Source organism: Cardiocondyla obscurior, linkage group LG19 (assembly GCF_019399895.1).
Source record: "Cardiocondyla obscurior isolate alpha-2009 linkage group LG19, Cobs3.1, whole genome shotgun sequence".
Classification (NCBI taxonomy): domain Eukaryota; kingdom Metazoa; phylum Arthropoda; class Insecta; order Hymenoptera; family Formicidae; genus Cardiocondyla; species Cardiocondyla obscurior.
The window spans coordinates 1,721,926-1,739,419 of record NC_091882.1 but is presented as its reverse complement, the minus strand read 5'-3'; the positions used below and the strand labels follow the sequence as shown (position 1 = coordinate 1,739,419).

The window sequence follows — 17,494 nt, the reverse complement described above, 5'->3', positions numbered from 1 at the left end:
CTGGACTTCCGAGTCCTTCGGCGACCTAGGATCATAGTAGCGCTCGAACGCGATTAAGATCGCCCGTACCTTAACTACGACGGTCGAGATGACGCCGCCACTGCGCGCTGATAAGATGCCGCGTTTCCTGATTAGATCCACGTCTACGAGACTGGTTTTCTCTACCGAAGGAAATTGCCAGATACTGAAAACGCATCACGTTTCGCATCGAAAAACTCTCGTGACGTCAAATTAATTACCGAAAGTTCCTCGCTTGATTTTAACGTCTTGCAATTGACGAAGAGACGGCGAACGAATAATTACACGATATGGGCGTTAAATAATTTTAAATTAATTTAGATTAATTTTATTTTTATCACCATAGATTTTATAAAATATATATATATATATATTTATTTCTCGATGAATAAATTTCTTGTGACTAAATTTATATATTTAACGAGATAAATTAGTAATTCTACAGAATGTATGCAAACGAGACCAGTAAGATATTTATGCGCTATATTAGACATCCTTCGAGCAGCGCGGGCATTGAAAGGAAATTAAATGTAGTTTTTTTTTTCTTTCTCAAGTAATTCTAATGGTTCTCATATTTAAAAAAAAAAAAAAGTCTCCCGAGAGAATCCAAAGTAGTTTGACCGTGCCTTCGGACCTTGAAAAACTCGATAATCTGAAAACTAGTTATTTCGAATTAGCGGCAGTCGTTTCAAGACCATGTAACAGCACGTACAAAGAACATTTATAGCGACTGTCAAAACTGACGAACTTAACAATTTAGGAAAATCTTTATCGCGACAGGAAATTGATTAAAGTTACCGCGCCGACTTCATGGACGTATGGTTGTTCGTAAGAGAAGATCCACATCAGTACGGCGGCGTTTCGATGTTGTCTGTTGCGCAAACTTCGATAGGTACGTAGGAAGGTTCGTATCTTGCACAATCGCCGTTGGCATATAGAAGCACAACGTGATAGAAAAAAAGAGTGCCTGAATTGCTGCAAGAGCCGGCTACTGACATCGTCTTCGTCATAAATTCAACGAATAGTTTCATTATTTTCGAAATGTATTATTAAGCAACGACGCTTAAATAGAATTTTAACAAACAATTTTGTCGAAAAAGTCAAGCATACGATATCCGACAGATAAAAATCATTATTTAACGTATCGAGATTATGAACAATAATACGGTGAAAAAAAAAGAACTCGAACATATTCTTTGAAGTATAACATTAATTAATTAGTATTAATTTTTTCTGGGTTTTGATTAATTTTCTTTTTTTTTCTGTAAAAATTGCTTAACGTGACGAAAGGCAATTTCGATTACGTGACGAACAAACGTGGCGCGCATTGACGATGCACGTTCTCCAACGGCGATTAATATTCGGCCGCGCGTTCCACGTGCGATTAATAAAAAAAATAAAAAACCGAGGCAGGAAGCACGCGTACGAACGCGGTTAAGATCTATATATTTTCTCACGAAAGTGGGCCCGTGGCGTCGCGGCATAACAAAAAGATGCACGCGTCCGACAAATCGAACCTCGAAGATGATCGAGTAATTTACGGACAGTCGTATCTCGTCTTTCTTCTCTTTTCTTTTCTCGGCCCTTTCTTTATCTATCTCTTCTCGCCTCTCTTTCTCTCTCGTTTCGTTTCTCCTCGTTTCTATCGCGCATAGGCACGGCAGAAGGACGCGCTACCCCTCCAAACGAGGAGCGCGGGATGCTGTTGGTGGGATGAGTACCAAGTAGCGAGTCATTCACCTTTTATCCTAGTAACACGAAGTCGTAGCCGCGAGCGACGACGAACGACAAACTACAATCTGCACAAGTACCGCGACGGCGTATCTAGGTATCCGCGCGGTCATAAGCTGGACCGCGCGTTAATTTGTATCGGCAGATGAGACGCTGGCTCGCGTCCCCTCATTCCGTTAGATATTTGTCCTCCCTCCCCCCCTCGTTCTAAATGCGGCACGTATCCGTCAACGAGCATGCGACTTCGCGATGCGCGAGCGATGATGTCGGGACTGGTTAGCGCGTATTAAATTAATGTCGTAGTTAAACTCTTCAGATCGCATTTAGATTAAACCGAAGACAAACGTAAAAAAATAAAAAAAAAAAGAAAATGTACACGTTACGCTGAAGTCAGTGAAAAACGGTATTTTCCTCTCTCAGCTGTGAGACGCTTTCGTAATGCTTTTCCTTCCGTCTCTCATCGAGAATATAGTTTTAATCGATTTTTTAGTATTTTTTATAATACTGGTACCATGTGTTTTCTAGCACAAATATTATTTTACTTTTATAAATTTCTAAATTAAGATTGCAATCCGTTATTCGTATTAATATTTTTTAAATCGTTGGTATTATTAGATATTATCTGTAACATATGTTTTAGCAATTTTTATATATGTATATTTTTTTTTGTTCTTTACAACTTTGTATATTCGAACGATTTAACTTTTCGATCGATTTCGCGTGAGGTCAATGAATTCTCCTGCCTAACACCACGCTAGAAGTAGTGTTAGAAGACGATACAGCAGTTCCGCCAACGCTTTTAATAATGAAACAGCTTCAACGCACGCAACGTATTTAAAATAAAAAAAAATTTTTTTTAGGATAATTAAAGCATAGCATTTGTGAAAATAATATATTTTTATTGACAGTATTAACAGCTGGAAATGAATAAAAATCAGGCTCGTATACGATTCGTCGGTTTTTTTTAAAGAAAATTCTAACTCGTCTCTGTGCATTAAAATCTCAGGACCCCCATTTACGACCCATATATTTCGTTTATTCAGAATCCCGAAGAAAAGCAGTCTTTTCTTCTAGGTAGATCTCGCGTATAGCTGGCACATCGGATCGACAAACGTTCCGGTGGCCTCGTGTCTAGCAAATCATTTACCGTTGATGACTAATTCCGAGTTGAAAAATTTCTTCGGGTCCATTTACAGTATCTCTTTTCTTTCGAGAGCTTGATCCCTTCCTTTAGTCTGGCGGATCCCGCTTTTCTCCCCACGTGAGGCCCAGTGCGAACACGTGGAGGTTGGGCTTATGAACCGGACGATATACGGAGGAAATTTTCCGAAAGCATAGTCGGAGTGCCAATTGCCGCTGTAGCCGACAGCAGCGGCCAATCGCTGGTGCCCCCCGTTGGACAGGTGGGGGCCAGCCGAGACTTAAGCGAGGCCACTCGCCGTGGAGCTGTCAGAGCTCTGTGGGGCACGGTCACGCACACACAGCAGCCGGTCCCTTCAGTTCTTCCGGTAGCGTCCGCCTCTTCGATCATCGTCTCCGGATCGCGCGATATTCCACGCGAATCACCGACTTGTTTCGGTCCACTCATCGGTCTGCCGCACTTGGGAACCGCGGGCCGTTTAGCGGACGATACCGCTCCACGCGCAGTCGTTTCAATTTGGTGGAACCGTCCTGAAGATTTTCGACAATCTGCCGTATTTTCGACGGAGACCGCCGTTTTCACGGAGCCGAATGGTCAAGTAACATTCAAGTGTCAGAAGTGTCCGCAACGCTCTGCCAGCTTGCCAAGGGAGGCCGAGTAAGAAGATATGGCTCGGCAGTTGGACCCCACCGGTCTCTACTGAAGACGTTTTTCTCCGCGATCGAGCAACTACATACTTCCGCTTTCAGTGTTGTTGAAGATCATTATCGTCGACATGGCAGCAGGAGGATTGGACCCCACCGGTCTATACTGAAGTGCCGTCAAATAACTGCGTTTCTCAAGATATATTTATATCTGTCCGAAGGCTCACGATTGACTTTCAATTAAAATTATGCAACATGGCTGGACTTGATCCAACCGGTCAGTATTAAGAAGGCGAGGGAAGGGCCAGAAGAATCGAGGAAGTAGGAAGGAGGCCCGAGAGATATCTCAAGGTCGCGACATGGCTGCTACCGGAGGTCTAGACCCGACCGGACAGTACTGAAATATCAAGCTCCGAAAATCGGAGGAAACATCCTTGTAAATCGGTAATATCGACGATGGAAGAAGTCAGAGGAAGAGAGGAAATTTCATCCTCCAACCTGAGGAGATTGAGATGGAGCATCCACATTCGCAAGGGACGACATCGGACATTTCTTGCAAATGTTAAACGTTAATGAAGATGCTGAATCTGCCTACGCACAGGGTGAGTGTTCCTTGCTTTATTTAATTAAAAATTAATCATGTTAACGAATTGCATCGTCATGTCGATTTCAATCGTAATTATTCAACCGATCTGTCTTAATTTGCCGATTTTGCCGGGCTCTAAATTAATTACGACAATGTAACAACTTGTTCATTTTCGCACGTGCTCGCCACGATTACGTAATCTATGACAGTGATTCGCTCGAGCTCGTGATCGGGTCACGGACTGCTCCGCGAGCTTCTCTTTCGGCGGTCAACCCTCTCTTACCTTCGCGAGTCTCTCTCTTTCTCACTCTGATTCACCTTCTCTTCCTGCCATCTCCGACGTAACTGTGGTCGCGCCGAGGTTGTAAAAGAAGGGAGGAAGATTTCTTCAAAGATGACCCGCGCATGACCGACGATCCAAAAGGAGAAGGGAGCCAGTTAAAAGGAGCGCCAAGGGGAACAGAGTCAGGCGAAGGTTCGTGTGAGGTAGAATCGCTCGATTTCTTAATGTTGCGTCATTTCAGCCTGTATCGCCACCGACGTTTGCAACTTATTGATTACCGCGATCTAAACCGAGGTCGATCGAGCGCGGAGGTCCTCGCGACAGAATTCCACGGCTTCTATCGGCTGTTTAATTTTGACCGACGTAAAGCTTGATGTCGAAAGATTAGAACACGAGACGATCTCGCGTAGATACGCGCTTTATCCTTTCCACCCGGTTTTCTCGCCGCGGTTACAAGCAGGTGTCCCTCTTAGTCAGTCTAGACCATTCACCTCGCTATTATCTTCGGCATATAGACCTGAATATGTTCCGACACGCAATAAGTGTCACGTGTGACTAATTGCGATTTCTTAATCTACAATCGAATATTTTTTTTCGTTACCCGAAATAAAATATATATATTTTTTTTTTTTATAATTTGTAGCTTGAATTTTTATAATTATTATTAATGTATTTTCGCGCGATTTAATTAACAATTACTCGCGCGACGTCTAATCGCAATCGAAATAATATCGCGCGTCGGCAAACGCTCGTACACGTCGGTTCGCGGCTGTCCGCCTCGACGACGCCGTCTCGTCGCCGAATATAATCGCACAAAATAGAGAAATCCTGGAAAAATCGCTCTAGAAATCTGTCGCGGGCGGCGTTATTGATTCGCGGGCGTGTCGCGCCGCTTTCGCAAAGTCACGAAATTAGTTTCGGTCCCATGGGAAAGACAAGACCTCGATATAGTGGGTATAGCCGAGGAGGAGGCACCGGCCAACTCCTCACATGGCCGAGTTCATTGACACCACCTGAGTTTTGGGCATTCACCGTCTCGCTCGCGCGCACATTCCGTCGATCGTGCCCTCCTCGTCAGGAATAAGCGATCGTTCCTTCGCTCGCTCAAGTCAAGTCCGCTCGGTCAGCCACCGTTCCTCTTCCTCCTCGATGACCGTTTCGAGGGATCCTCTAGGTTTCGCGGACACGGGGGGGCCCGCGACACGCCGCGATCCGTTCGCCTTTTCTCGCGCGTGTTCGCGAACGAGACGGAAGCGAAATCTCCGCCGAGATTTGCCACGGGGAATCGCGTTAATTTTTACGGAGGGGATCTCTCGATCGAACCCGACTCAATCGGGAGCGGACGTGGGCAGATTCCTCAAAGTTTTCTTCTGCGCGGTTGCGCGGCCCGCATACGTGAACCTCTTCCGGGTGCGTCCCAAACCGTTCGTTAGCTCTCGCGCAAGGTGTGTGCAAGAGCAGCGCGGCAATTTGCCGTGATTACTCGACGAATATTTGCACATTAAAAGATAAACGTGCCGCGCTGTATTTCCGAAACCGTACGGAACGGACGTGTTTCGCGTACTAGTTTTTTTTTTTTTTTTTTAATTATGATTGAACTTTTAATTGTAGCGCCGAGGAATTAATAGACACGTGCACACGGTAAAGCGTGCGTCAGGTATCAGCGCAGGAATGCTTGAACGCGTACGCGAACTCGAGACAATCGATATTATTCGCGTAAAACTTGTACACAATAGCGGTCGTGCGCATCGCTGAAGAAGAAGAAGAAGAGAAAAAAAAAAGAAAAAGAGAGAGAGAGAAAGAGAAAGAGGAGAGAGAAGAGCCCATTCCCTTACTTAATGCGGAGTATACCGGAGGCGCCGTCGCCGGGTGTAATTTCGAACCGCTTCCGTTTATTCGCCGTCATAATGTTTGCCTCGCCGTACGATCTTATTACTAGAATAATAGACAAATAGAAGCTACGCCGAGATAGAATGCACAAACGCCGCCGTTTCTACCGAGCGCCGCTACTGCTGCACAGAAATACCGAGGCGGGAAGGCAAAAGAGGAAGAATGGGGATAGAATGACAGGGGAGGGAAGGAGAGGTGGAGGAACGAGAGAGATCACGTGTGACCTAGGACAACATACCGCGCGACCTGCATGCCAATCGTCTCTCTCTCGCTCTCGCGCGTACTCGCGCATTCTTTCATTTCTCTCTTACTCGAACGCGCGGTTTCTCTTCCCGTGTCGCACCGCCGTCTTTTCTTCCTCCCTTTTACGTCGCTCCTCCCGCGGTAATAGGCGTACCGAATCGTACCCCCCGTTCCGCGATCGTGACGCATCGGTTGTGGCTTTAAAACAAGGCGCCGCGATGCTATCGAACCCAGCCGGGTGCCCCGCGGATTTTGGCAGGCAGACGATTTCTGCGCGGGCGACGCGCGGCGCATAACAATAGCGCCGTCGTATTTGAATTTGGTGGACGTGGTGCCTCGGACACGCGGACGGCGGTAGTCTCGGACCAGGTGCGCACCGGCGGACCCTTCGCTCGACGAACAACACGATTATCTTATGCGAAACGAACGACCGCGCGGTCGGACTTAATTTCTCCTCGATATCCCCCAAGTTCCTCGTTTCTCTTTGAAGGGATTAATTAATTAATTCTCAGTCGGCTGCATATGTCTCGGAGGAATGTGAGATTCAGAACGGCGCGTTTTGCAACTCGGTGCAACAGAATGAAGAAAATCAAGTTTAAAAAGTCGTTTATCGTTGATATCTTTTAACGGATTTTTTTTTTTTTTTTTCTGCATTAAAATGTTAGTTTATTAATGTATTAAGGCGCGTATACGCTCGGCGAACGCGAACATTCCAAACGAATCAATCGGCACAAAAATAACGCACACCACCCACGAATTTCGCGGTCGGTGTGTTCGTTCGCGACGCGTACGCACACCTCGATATGCTGCGCTTGAGAAGGACACCTCGTCTCTTCGCGTATTACCGGCCCGACGGACAATCACCTGGGTTTAGTGCGTTTCGGAACGATACTTCCTTCGAATAATCCGATAAGCATCGTCGCACGTGTCTGACACGTGGTCGACTTGCCCGGCAACATTATCACGTATGAAAAACGTCGTTGTGTACTGAACGCCGGTCGGCATTCAACGGCCGACATTGCGGCATAAACTGCCGCGATAATAGGATAAATCGGCTCGGTCGCAATTAACGTCAGGGTGGCCGCGCTAAGTCACGGCGCGTACCGAACGCGCGGCGCAATATTATCGGTTTAGTGGAACATCTCGGGCTGCAGCTGGATAATACATAAAGATGCGTTTCTACGGCGCGCGAGAAGAGATCGCGCGGCGTTACGATCGTGGACGCCGGTCGCTCGCGTCGGTCCTCTCCGAGGCTTCCCGTCTCTTTCTACGGCGGGCATCTATGATCATCCTTCTCCCCCAACGCCTCCTCCGCCACCTCTGCCTCCTCCCCCTCGTTACCTACTCCATCCTTTCCCGCCGTGGTCGCCTCTTTTTTCGGCTGTTCTCCTTCTTTTTTTTCTCTCGTGTCCAGAAGATTCGGAGGTTCGTTCACCTTACGAGGTATCTGTTGCTTGGACTCGTCTACTCCTATGGGAGCCGGGGGTATTGCCGCCGCGCGGCCGTTTATAGTCATATAGTTGACCAGAGCATACGATCGGGCTGTCCCGTCCAAGATCACGCTCGATGAGCTACGCCGAACCGGGGCAGAAGTTTTAATTCGACATTCCTCGGATTCTCCCCGGTTCTCTTCGCAGTTCACCGCGTCGGCCCTCGAAAATCTCGCGTTTCCTTCCAGCGTCCCACGGCGTCTCGTCTCGCGCATAACGCTCAACCTTGCACTATCGTATTCGCCATTGAGCCGATTACAACATTCTCCATCCGGCAAAGATCGACGATCCGTGACGGGGATTGAGGAAAATTATGTTGCCACCGCGACACGACGGTGTCGGATTTATCGCCGTTCAATCCTGTTGCATCGTCGCTCGCGTCGTCAATCTCGCCGCGCGCATTCGCGGACAGCGCGCCGTCAACCATCCGCCGTTCGGCTCCAAGTGTGTTATTCACGCGATAAAGGTATCTCCTCGTTCGATAACCGGCGACCTTTCCCCGAGCGTGCGAGTATTCGCGCATCGTATTTAACCGAGCGAGCGAGCGGGTTAGAATAAAAGAAAAAAAAAATCTCCGAAAGGCCAATATCGTCCGCGCCGTGAAGAGACGCCGGCTTAGCCGGAGGATAAATAGGCCAGGGCTATCGTGGCTCATGCAACACGAAATTCTCTCGAAGCGGCCGATAGTCCCGTGAAAGAACGATATCATGATTATACCAGACGCTCATCATCAGGCGGCATCTCGGGATGTATTCGATGCATCGAAGGTCTAACCGAGCAAGCGGCATAATGCCAACCAGTGGCATTTACGGCGGTAAGACCACCTTTGCCTCGACTCTTTCTCTCCCCGTCGCTCTCTCTCTCTCTCTCTTTCTTTTTCTCGTCCCGTTCTTTCCTTCACACCCTCGCGCACCGTCTTTATCTTCGTTTATCTCTCTCTCTGCTTCTCGTTCTCTTTGCTCCCGTCTCTTTTTCTCCTCCTCTCTCTTTAGTCCGTTCTCGCGGCGCACGGGTCTCGAGCAGCAACTTCTTTAGCGTTCCATTACCGACGTTCTATGGAATGTATCGGTCTCGCGCAACATCTATAAAGATGAAGTCCGCGACCTTAAATTCGCCAAGACAATGACGGAGCTCCGCCGAATTTCTTGCGACTTTAACTGACGTACGTTCGTAAAAAAAAAAAAAACGAAAAATAGAGTAAGAAAGGAAGGAAGGAAAATTAGCGACAAGAAATTTATCGATTTAATAGATATTTATTCATAAAAATATTTTACAATTAACGAGAAATTTTTTTTCTTTTTTTTTTTTTTTTTAATATTACTGACAATACTCTTGAAACACTCGTACGACGTACGGTGCAGTATAATTAGCCAGGAATCGAAGCGGACCTTGAGTTTCTGTTCTAGTACGATTTTAATTGAGTTATTTCAATCTAACGTCGATGTTCGCGGCACGAAAATTATTTTAATGGCCGATATCTTCGCAATCGCCGGCGACATCTCATTATAAATGGCCGCGAATGCTAATGCCGCGAAATTGAACAATCACGGCGATTACTTCCTTGACGATTACAGTAATCCTTGGTGCAATAATTGACATATATTTATGATCGATGACTACGTGTCTGCGGATGGAAATGGGCCAATTATAACGACATTTCCACGCGGGCGATCCAGCCGAGATAGATTGTATGGAGATCCCACAAGCCGTGCGCTCGCGTGCGGTAGCGCACGGCGGGTCCATGGTGATAGAAGCGCCGTCGGCGTTGGCGATGGTGAGCGGATCGCCTTGACGAGAAAATCACGTGGCCGCGGGAAATGACTTGTTATATAAACGAACGATTATCTCGACGCTTGTACCCTGTCACGTTCAATCCAGCGGGTCTGACGCGATCGTCCCGGTGCCCCCTGCGACATGTCTCGCGTTCCGTATCGCGTTCATCGTTGCGGCCGCGCTAGGTATCTCATGCGACTACGAGATAACGGATAATGCCCCCGGGAGTTCACACGCGTCAATCATGCGTGCGCCCTTTACTCGATTCCGCTCGGGAAATTCAGCAGACACGATAATCGCGAAGGGTAGCTCCGACACGTTATATTCACATTTCAAGAAATTAATCATTCGTGAGACGCTCGGTATTTTACAGAGATCGCGCGGGGCGGCGTGAAATCGGCTCGCGGCGAACTGCGAAAGATCCACGCGATCGTCACGCGAGTGAAATGCAATCGGGCGGCTTAAGCGCGAGAAAATCAGCGTAGAGAGAGAGCTCGCGGTACCGGTGGGTGCACGGCCGATAGAAGTAAAGCCAGGAAAAGTGGGTCAACGTTGAGTCGAGCGAGTCCGAGAACCAAGTTCAGGGGCAAGCTGCAGCGCCATGCCCGAAGCCACGGACTCCTTTCGTGCCTTAGGTTAAGCTTCTTTCTCTCTTTCCTCGCCTCGTTGACGTTGCACGCGCGTACGCGCGTGGACACGCGCACAGACCCGCGATCTATCTCTCGCTCTCTCTCAGGGAGGAGAGAACACAAAGGGAAAAAGAGAGAGTACGGGAGGCGGTCTAACGGACCTCCACTCTGGTCTGCCTAGTTTTATTTTTCCGACGGACCCAAGCCTGGCCATTCGTTCCGTTCTTCTCTTGCCCGCCTTGGACCCTCCCTCGCACGTGTGGACGCGCGCGTGTGTGTGCACGAAGGGAAAGGGAGTAATCGTACCTGCGCTTCCCCTTATTTTCTCTTTCTCTACGTTAGCCGATCTTGGCCTAGGTCCCACTAGCGCCGTTGCTTTCGCGGTCGTCGTAGCGCCTCGAGAGTGCTTTCTCCTGAGTAAACTAGCGTTTCATGACACATTTTCGGCCGAACTTGGCCCAGAAATAACCGAGCTGGAAAGTGTAAGTGAAACCCTTCGCTCTCGAATAACTGTTCTTAGCCGCGATGTTGATTCGACGCGTCTACTTTCGACAACTGACGTTCTACCTCGGGCCAGAGGCGGGTGACTCGGACGAAGTCTCTAAAGCACGGCTCGAAGACTTTCGGTAGAAAATCAAGCGAGATATTAAGAGGAACTTATAATCTTATTTTAATTTTATTGCAAAGATTTGAAATTATAATTAACCGGAATAAAATTAAATATTCTCAACTCGTTAAATAATTAAATAAAATTTTATAACTACCGTTTCATCACGCGTTTCGGCTCAGTCGTTTGATACGTTCTCCAAAAAGAAATAAAAAAAAAAAAAGGGGGGGGGAAAAAAATTACAGAAACATGAATCATTGATTGCAATTAATTTTTCTTTTCGATTCCGTATGACGGTCGATCGCAATTGCTACCGAGACGTGCCTGAATCGCGACAGCTCCCCCGGCTCTACCTGTTCGTTTCCTCAAATTCTCTTTCACGCCTCCGCGGTGACGCGGCGGCGGAGGTGAAAAGGATCGAGCGAAGTGACCTCGGCAAAATCATCACGAAGGCTGTCCGGTGCGCGTATTGCTCCAGCCGGAAGATATATTATATCGATTAGCGATAAAACGTGCCTATCCACCCAGCGAGCGCGTACAGGCGTAGACAGGTAGGCCGATGGTGGGAAGGTGGTCGGCCTCAAGTAGGCAGGATATAGGTAACCAGCGGGTCACTTGAACCGTCTCTACCACGTCTTCGTGCTTGCACACCGGCGCATCTCAATCCACTTATCGCCCCGCATGCGAATCGGCTCAATCGCGTGCTGCTACGCACACTCCGCGGCGTTATTCTCGTCCCGCGCGCGTGTCCGCGGCCACGCGCGAATGAATGGAAGCGCAAGTGATTCTCGCGGGCGGTCAGACGCGCATCTCGCGCCGCCGTGAATGCCGCGAGCACGATCGCTCCGCCGGCAAATTGTCCCTGAGGATCGGTTCGTCGTCAGGGCGTGGTTTCCTATGCAGCTTTTTGCCCGCGTAGAATGCGCCAGGCGGCCTTCGCTAGGATCGGGATACCCCGCCGCTCGTTTCTCCCCCTGGTCGCTCCGACGTACACCCACCTTACCTTCTGTATCCACGCCGAACCCCCCTCTGCACCAATTCCGTAACATTTCGAATCGGCGTCACGCCGCGGCGAAGACTTCCATAACCACGATGTATTTTTATAATTAATCTATCGGTGGCCGAAGTGTCCCGCGTCTACTTTAAATTAAAGTTACGACGATGCATCGTCGGCGTGAAATCTTATTTGCATAAATAGGTGGAGGATGACAGGCAGACGGTTGATGTACTCCCATACGATTGCTAATCGACATGCTAATGCCGTTCCATTTATAACACCGCTGTCTCGTGTTACGTACAATCTAATCCTACGTTACCGGCGAGCCTTGAATTAATGCGGCAATTTGTTTATTGGCTGTTTCAGGAATCAACCAGCAACGACACCACTGCCGTCGATCAACTGCATCGTTTTCATCCCCGGCGACGAAGACAATGGAGTCCACTCGATAATAAAAAGATCGGAAACGTTACACTGCCATGGAAATTCACCACCTAGTCGTTCCATCTTTTTCTTCATCTCGATCTCTCGCGGGGACCCGCGCGATCCTCGAGGGCGGGAATTGTCGTCGCTCGAGGGAGAATCGTACTCGTTTCTTTCGACATTCCGCGACGCCGCCGTTGTAGTGACCACGACGAGACGCTATATATTTTTGGGATACACATCGCGCGTTAAGACACGGTGGCGGAACTGCGTATCACGCGGAAATGATAACACGACTGTCCACGAGATAAGCAACGCTTCTGCTCTGGTTATCAGCGAAAAAAAAAAAAAAAAATTAAGCTTCCCTCACTGTCCGGCACGGTTTTATCCTCATTATTACTGCCGCTGCTACTATCAGCCACCATTCGCACTGTTTGCTATGGTGATCGAGACATTTACGCGTGCAACAAGAGCGCGCCGTTACCGTTATCGGTACACTATCAACGTAGTCACGACTAATACGATCACCGTTACGATATATTTCTTTCTATTTGAACGTCGATATCGTCGAGCGCCACATAGATCGAACAATAAACAGAGCTGATTGTTTCGAAAAAAATCCCCGTTTCTTCTCTCAATGTGGCTCTCTAAGCATCAGCGTTATATAAACTACCGAGAATTTATGCACTCGATGCAAATAAATTAAGACGAGGCATTAAATTACTTTGCAGTCGTTAATAAGATCGATCTTGATTATTTATACGGAGTTTCGCGTTCAGTGATTTTCAATATTACGTGCACTGAAATGCGTCTTAAAAAAAAATAAAAATTAAATGTAAACCAAGTTTTAACGAGTTTGAAACAAAAAAAAAAAAAATAATAATAAATGAATATCAGAGCGGCTGCTCTTTTTAAATAGACATTCACTATTTTTAAAATTGACTTAAAAATTTAAACATATATAATCGATCGCGTATCTCATTTTTAAATGAAAGAATTTGAATTAAGTTTGCCGACTTTTTTTTACGTATATTACGAATACAGTTAATATAATTACAAGTAAAAATAAAAGAAAAAAAAACTGCCAATCAGGAAATTGATTACTTCCGAATCAGTTTTTAGTATTTTAATGTAACTTCTTTTTTTTTTAATTAGTTGTTTTTGTGTTTTAGCAAGTTTGATAGTGACACGGTTTATCCCAAGATCAAAGACTTGACAAAAAAAAAGTAGTGCGTGCGGAAATCGCCGTTTAAACGGAAGATGCACGGCCGGGGCAAACTGATCGCTTGCGTTCGCGCGACGTATGGGTCTTGTCCTTCGGGAGTCCGCGCGAAATCGATCAGGCGCCTCCGTGATTACCACGAGGAAACGATCGCGGTGCATACGCCGGTCGCGCATTGTTACACATAATTTCTTTCCGTCGGCCGCGTCGTAACGCGCGATTCGCGCGTTTCGAGCCACGACGACCGCGCACTTTGCATTCCTCGCATACATCGGCTCGCCCGGTGCGCGAGCTCGTTGCAACTCGTTCTCGCACACGAGCTCGTACGGGCCACGCATATGCACGCGCACGGTCTCGGGCGTTTAGCCGCGCTTTCGCGAGAGCGCGTGCTTCTTTCACTTACGTATATGTGTACGAGTTACCGTATTTTCTCTTAATTACCACAATTGAGTAGCGCATAGGTAAACGCTCGCGTTCAGTCTTTATCTTTTACACCTTAATTATTACCCTAATTCTTAGTATCATTCCTTACCATTATTACTTTTATCATTAATCTATTGTATTATTATGATTATCATCTTTACGCAATTATTATTATTAATATTATTCTTGTTTTCCATTGTTACTCGTTAAGTGTTCCGGGACTCTTTCTCTCGCGGCTCTTTTCCGTTGAGGCGCCGAGGTACCATGGGGGATGACGGGCATGAAAGCGAGAATGACGAGCGGGATGAGGCGGTCGGGAGATGCGCTTTCTTTTAGCGAGTAAAGAGGCGAACGCGTGCGTGCACGGGAAAGGACACGCGTGTGTCCTTCCTCCCTTTCTTTTTTTTCCTTTTTTTTTTTTTTTCTCTTTTAGTACAAATGCACGCACTAGAGACAAGCGGAAACCGAAGAAGAAGCGAAGAAAGAGATTAGAGATATATATACACACGCACGATATAAATAAATATATATTTTTGTACTTTTTATCTCGAGGAAGTATCGGCCTTGATCACCGAGACGCCCGCGATCGGCCACGATCGAACGCCGCGCGTCTCGGCCGCGGGACTCACCGTATCATATATATATCTCTCTCCTCGTCATGAACCCCGTAACCTTTCCGTATTGGAACGCGAAGATCCGTAAGGCCGATAAGAGTTCGTTACTTGAGGTCACGTTCGGAAAAGCGCGTCAATAGTTTCTATTATTAATCGTGGAGTCGCCGCAATTGTCGCTGTACGTCTGAACGTTACCCCGACTAAGATCCACGGCGTAGGTAACGAGTTTCGAAGATGTTGCTCTTTAAATTAATTTCTCTCTTCCACTCTCGCGCAAAACCACAGGTAGATCGTAGCTATTTGTCTCTTTTTTTTTTTTTTTCCTCCACTTCCCTCTTCTCTTTCTTTTTCTCTGTCTTTCTTTTTCTCTCTCTTTCTCTTTTTCTTTGTACGACAAAAATGATAAAGGCGAGAAAAATAAAGAATATGAAGCAAGCCGTCGAGAACGTTGGTGGCTAGCCCTTTTTGTCCCGTCACCTCCTTCACCGCTTCCTTTGTGTCGGCCTTCAAGGATAATGCGATAGAACTATTTCGCCGTCCATGAGCGACTTCTCGACTTTCTATGATTGAGTCATTCCTAAACGCGATGCTCTTTTTCCGCCCTCTTTCTTTCGCTCCGTTGCCTTTTCGGTCGCGAACGCCGGGCTGCTGATATACCTTTATCCCGATGTATTACGTACGTCAGGATAAAGGAGGCTCGATCTCTGGCCTGTGTGCAGCGTAACGTAATACCGGTAAACGCACGAGCAAAATCGTGTCAAACATGAGAGGCACCGGGGAGTATCGCGATTACACCGTGACGCAACTATTATTTCGCCGGAGACGCACCGAGCCGTCTATCTATAGAAGCCAAGATATTTAAGTCGGAGGCACGTTTATGGACTTTTGATTTATTCGTAATTATTAGGTACGGCTAAACCACGGGCAGCCTTAACCTTTAGAAGGTAAAACGAGCCCAAGTCCGATGTCTTTACCGCCGGCGTTCTCGCGTTCTTTGATACGTTGCCTCATCGCGTCTTCGCTTTTCCATTATCAGGCGATTATTATCAACCGCCGCAATTTGCAGTCCCACCCTCCCGCGCGGTGCCGCGGCGGGCTCGCGTTATCGTCGGGAATACCGCGAGATATCGGAGATTGGTAGCGCCTAGGGCACGTGGCACGCATATCTCTTTTGTTTTTGCAGACCACCAGGCGTCTAGGCACTAGGTTACTGGATTCTCTTCTCGGGTTGCTCGCTCTTCCCCTTCTGCCGGTGTCCCCACCATCGGCGATCGCCGTTTCTCTCTCCCTTTGATTCTTCTGCACATGCAAGCGATCCGATGACGTCCCAGATGCGAATGCAGCGTGCACTTTCGTGTATCTCGACGCCGACACTGCCGACGTAGGATTCCAATTCGTTACCTCTTAATTAAAGAATTTTAATTTCTATTCAAACTATAGATATTTCCGCGCGTAAATCTCGGGAGAAATGTAAAAAATAATTTTTTTTCTAAAATAAAATTTTTGTTTGCATCTTTAATTACCGTGAGTTGTCACGAAGACACTTTTGCACTGATAATAATTTCAGCAAGACGTTAATAAGTAGCTTATTACTCTGAATTATTCTCGCATCTTATTTTACAATATTATTGATAAGTGAATTATATTTTATCTCTGCGAAGAGTAAGTATAAAATTAATTCTAATTGCCGTACAGAGCTCGATAATACCGCACGATTGTAACCAAAGTCGAGGTCGTTTGAAGTATTTCCAGCAAAGAAACTATGATTGCGGGATAATAAAGTTTTTCTCAATCGCGATGAGAAACGATCACTTCGCTTAGATATGCTTGCAGTTTATTAATAGATTTCTTTACGTACACGAACGCATGTTTATTTAAATTACATTTGCGAATGTCCAAGACGCAAATTGCAAAAGCTCGCCGATTTATTCGTCGGTTACGTTTGCGTCGAGTTTTAAATTGATTTTATTCATTTTTTTTTGCGTCTTTTTGTGAATTTTTGAGAACTTCGGAACTCGCCTGACTACGGTATTCTCTAAATTTAAGTGAGTCTTATCCCTTGAGTCATTATTTTTCACGGTCATGGTCATACCGCTCTCTGTTTTACACGTCTGCTCTTCTTTTTTGTGTTATAATATATATGATCTACTTTTAACAGATCAGGTATGTTTGGTTTTTCGTGATACCGTTATGGGACCTACAAAGAGGAAGCCTTGACAACGATCTTGTGAATTCGATTTGAACAGTAGAAAGAAGCATAGAGGAGATACTTAAAAAAGACATAAATTTTACTAAAAAAAAAAGAAAAAGAGAAGCAGACAAAGTTTAATATGTGTGTCTGCTCTCTTTTCTAAATTTATTTCAAAGAAAATTTTGCACGGACGGACATCTGTATTTATGAGACCGATGGACTTTTGTCTTGATTGATTTATTATCGTAGTTACACATAAATCGTTTCTAAAAAGAACTCGTTTAAAGTAAACTTGAAACATAAATTTTAATAAAACGCCACTTCGGTATAATGCGTCAGATTCTTAATTTTAATTTTATAAATAAATTTCAAGCCGTGAATCATACGCTAATTAAATTTTACGTCGTGAAATATATTTTTCCGTTCTTTTAATAATCAACCGCAAGTAAATCTGTTCGGAATTTTTTTTTTTTCACGCTAGGAGGTTAATCTGTTGAATTAGCTGCAGAAAGATAAACGACCGGCCACTGAAAAGTATCAATAATTTCGTACCAAAATTGTGGTCAAGCTCATTTACGATGTGATACGG

General features: G+C 46.2%; 1 protein-coding gene across 2 annotated transcripts in view; it reads left to right on the top strand.

Moving 5' to 3' along the window:
• Nucleotides 1-17,494, top strand: part of LOC139110025 (uncharacterized) — a 47,456-nt gene that overhangs the window by 12,793 nt on the left and 17,169 nt on the right. Inside the window, exon 4 of one of the 2 annotated variants that reach the window (XM_070669530.1) lies at nucleotides 12,399-15,800. The exons of the other annotated variant lie outside the window; for it this stretch is intronic. Within the exon in view, the coding sequence (XP_070525631.1) occupies nucleotides 12,399-12,484 (86 nt within the window). The 3' untranslated portion in view covers nucleotides 12,485-15,800. Of the gene's footprint in view, nucleotides 1-12,398; nucleotides 15,801-17,494 lie in introns of those variants that run through there. 2 annotated transcript variants of the gene reach the window in all.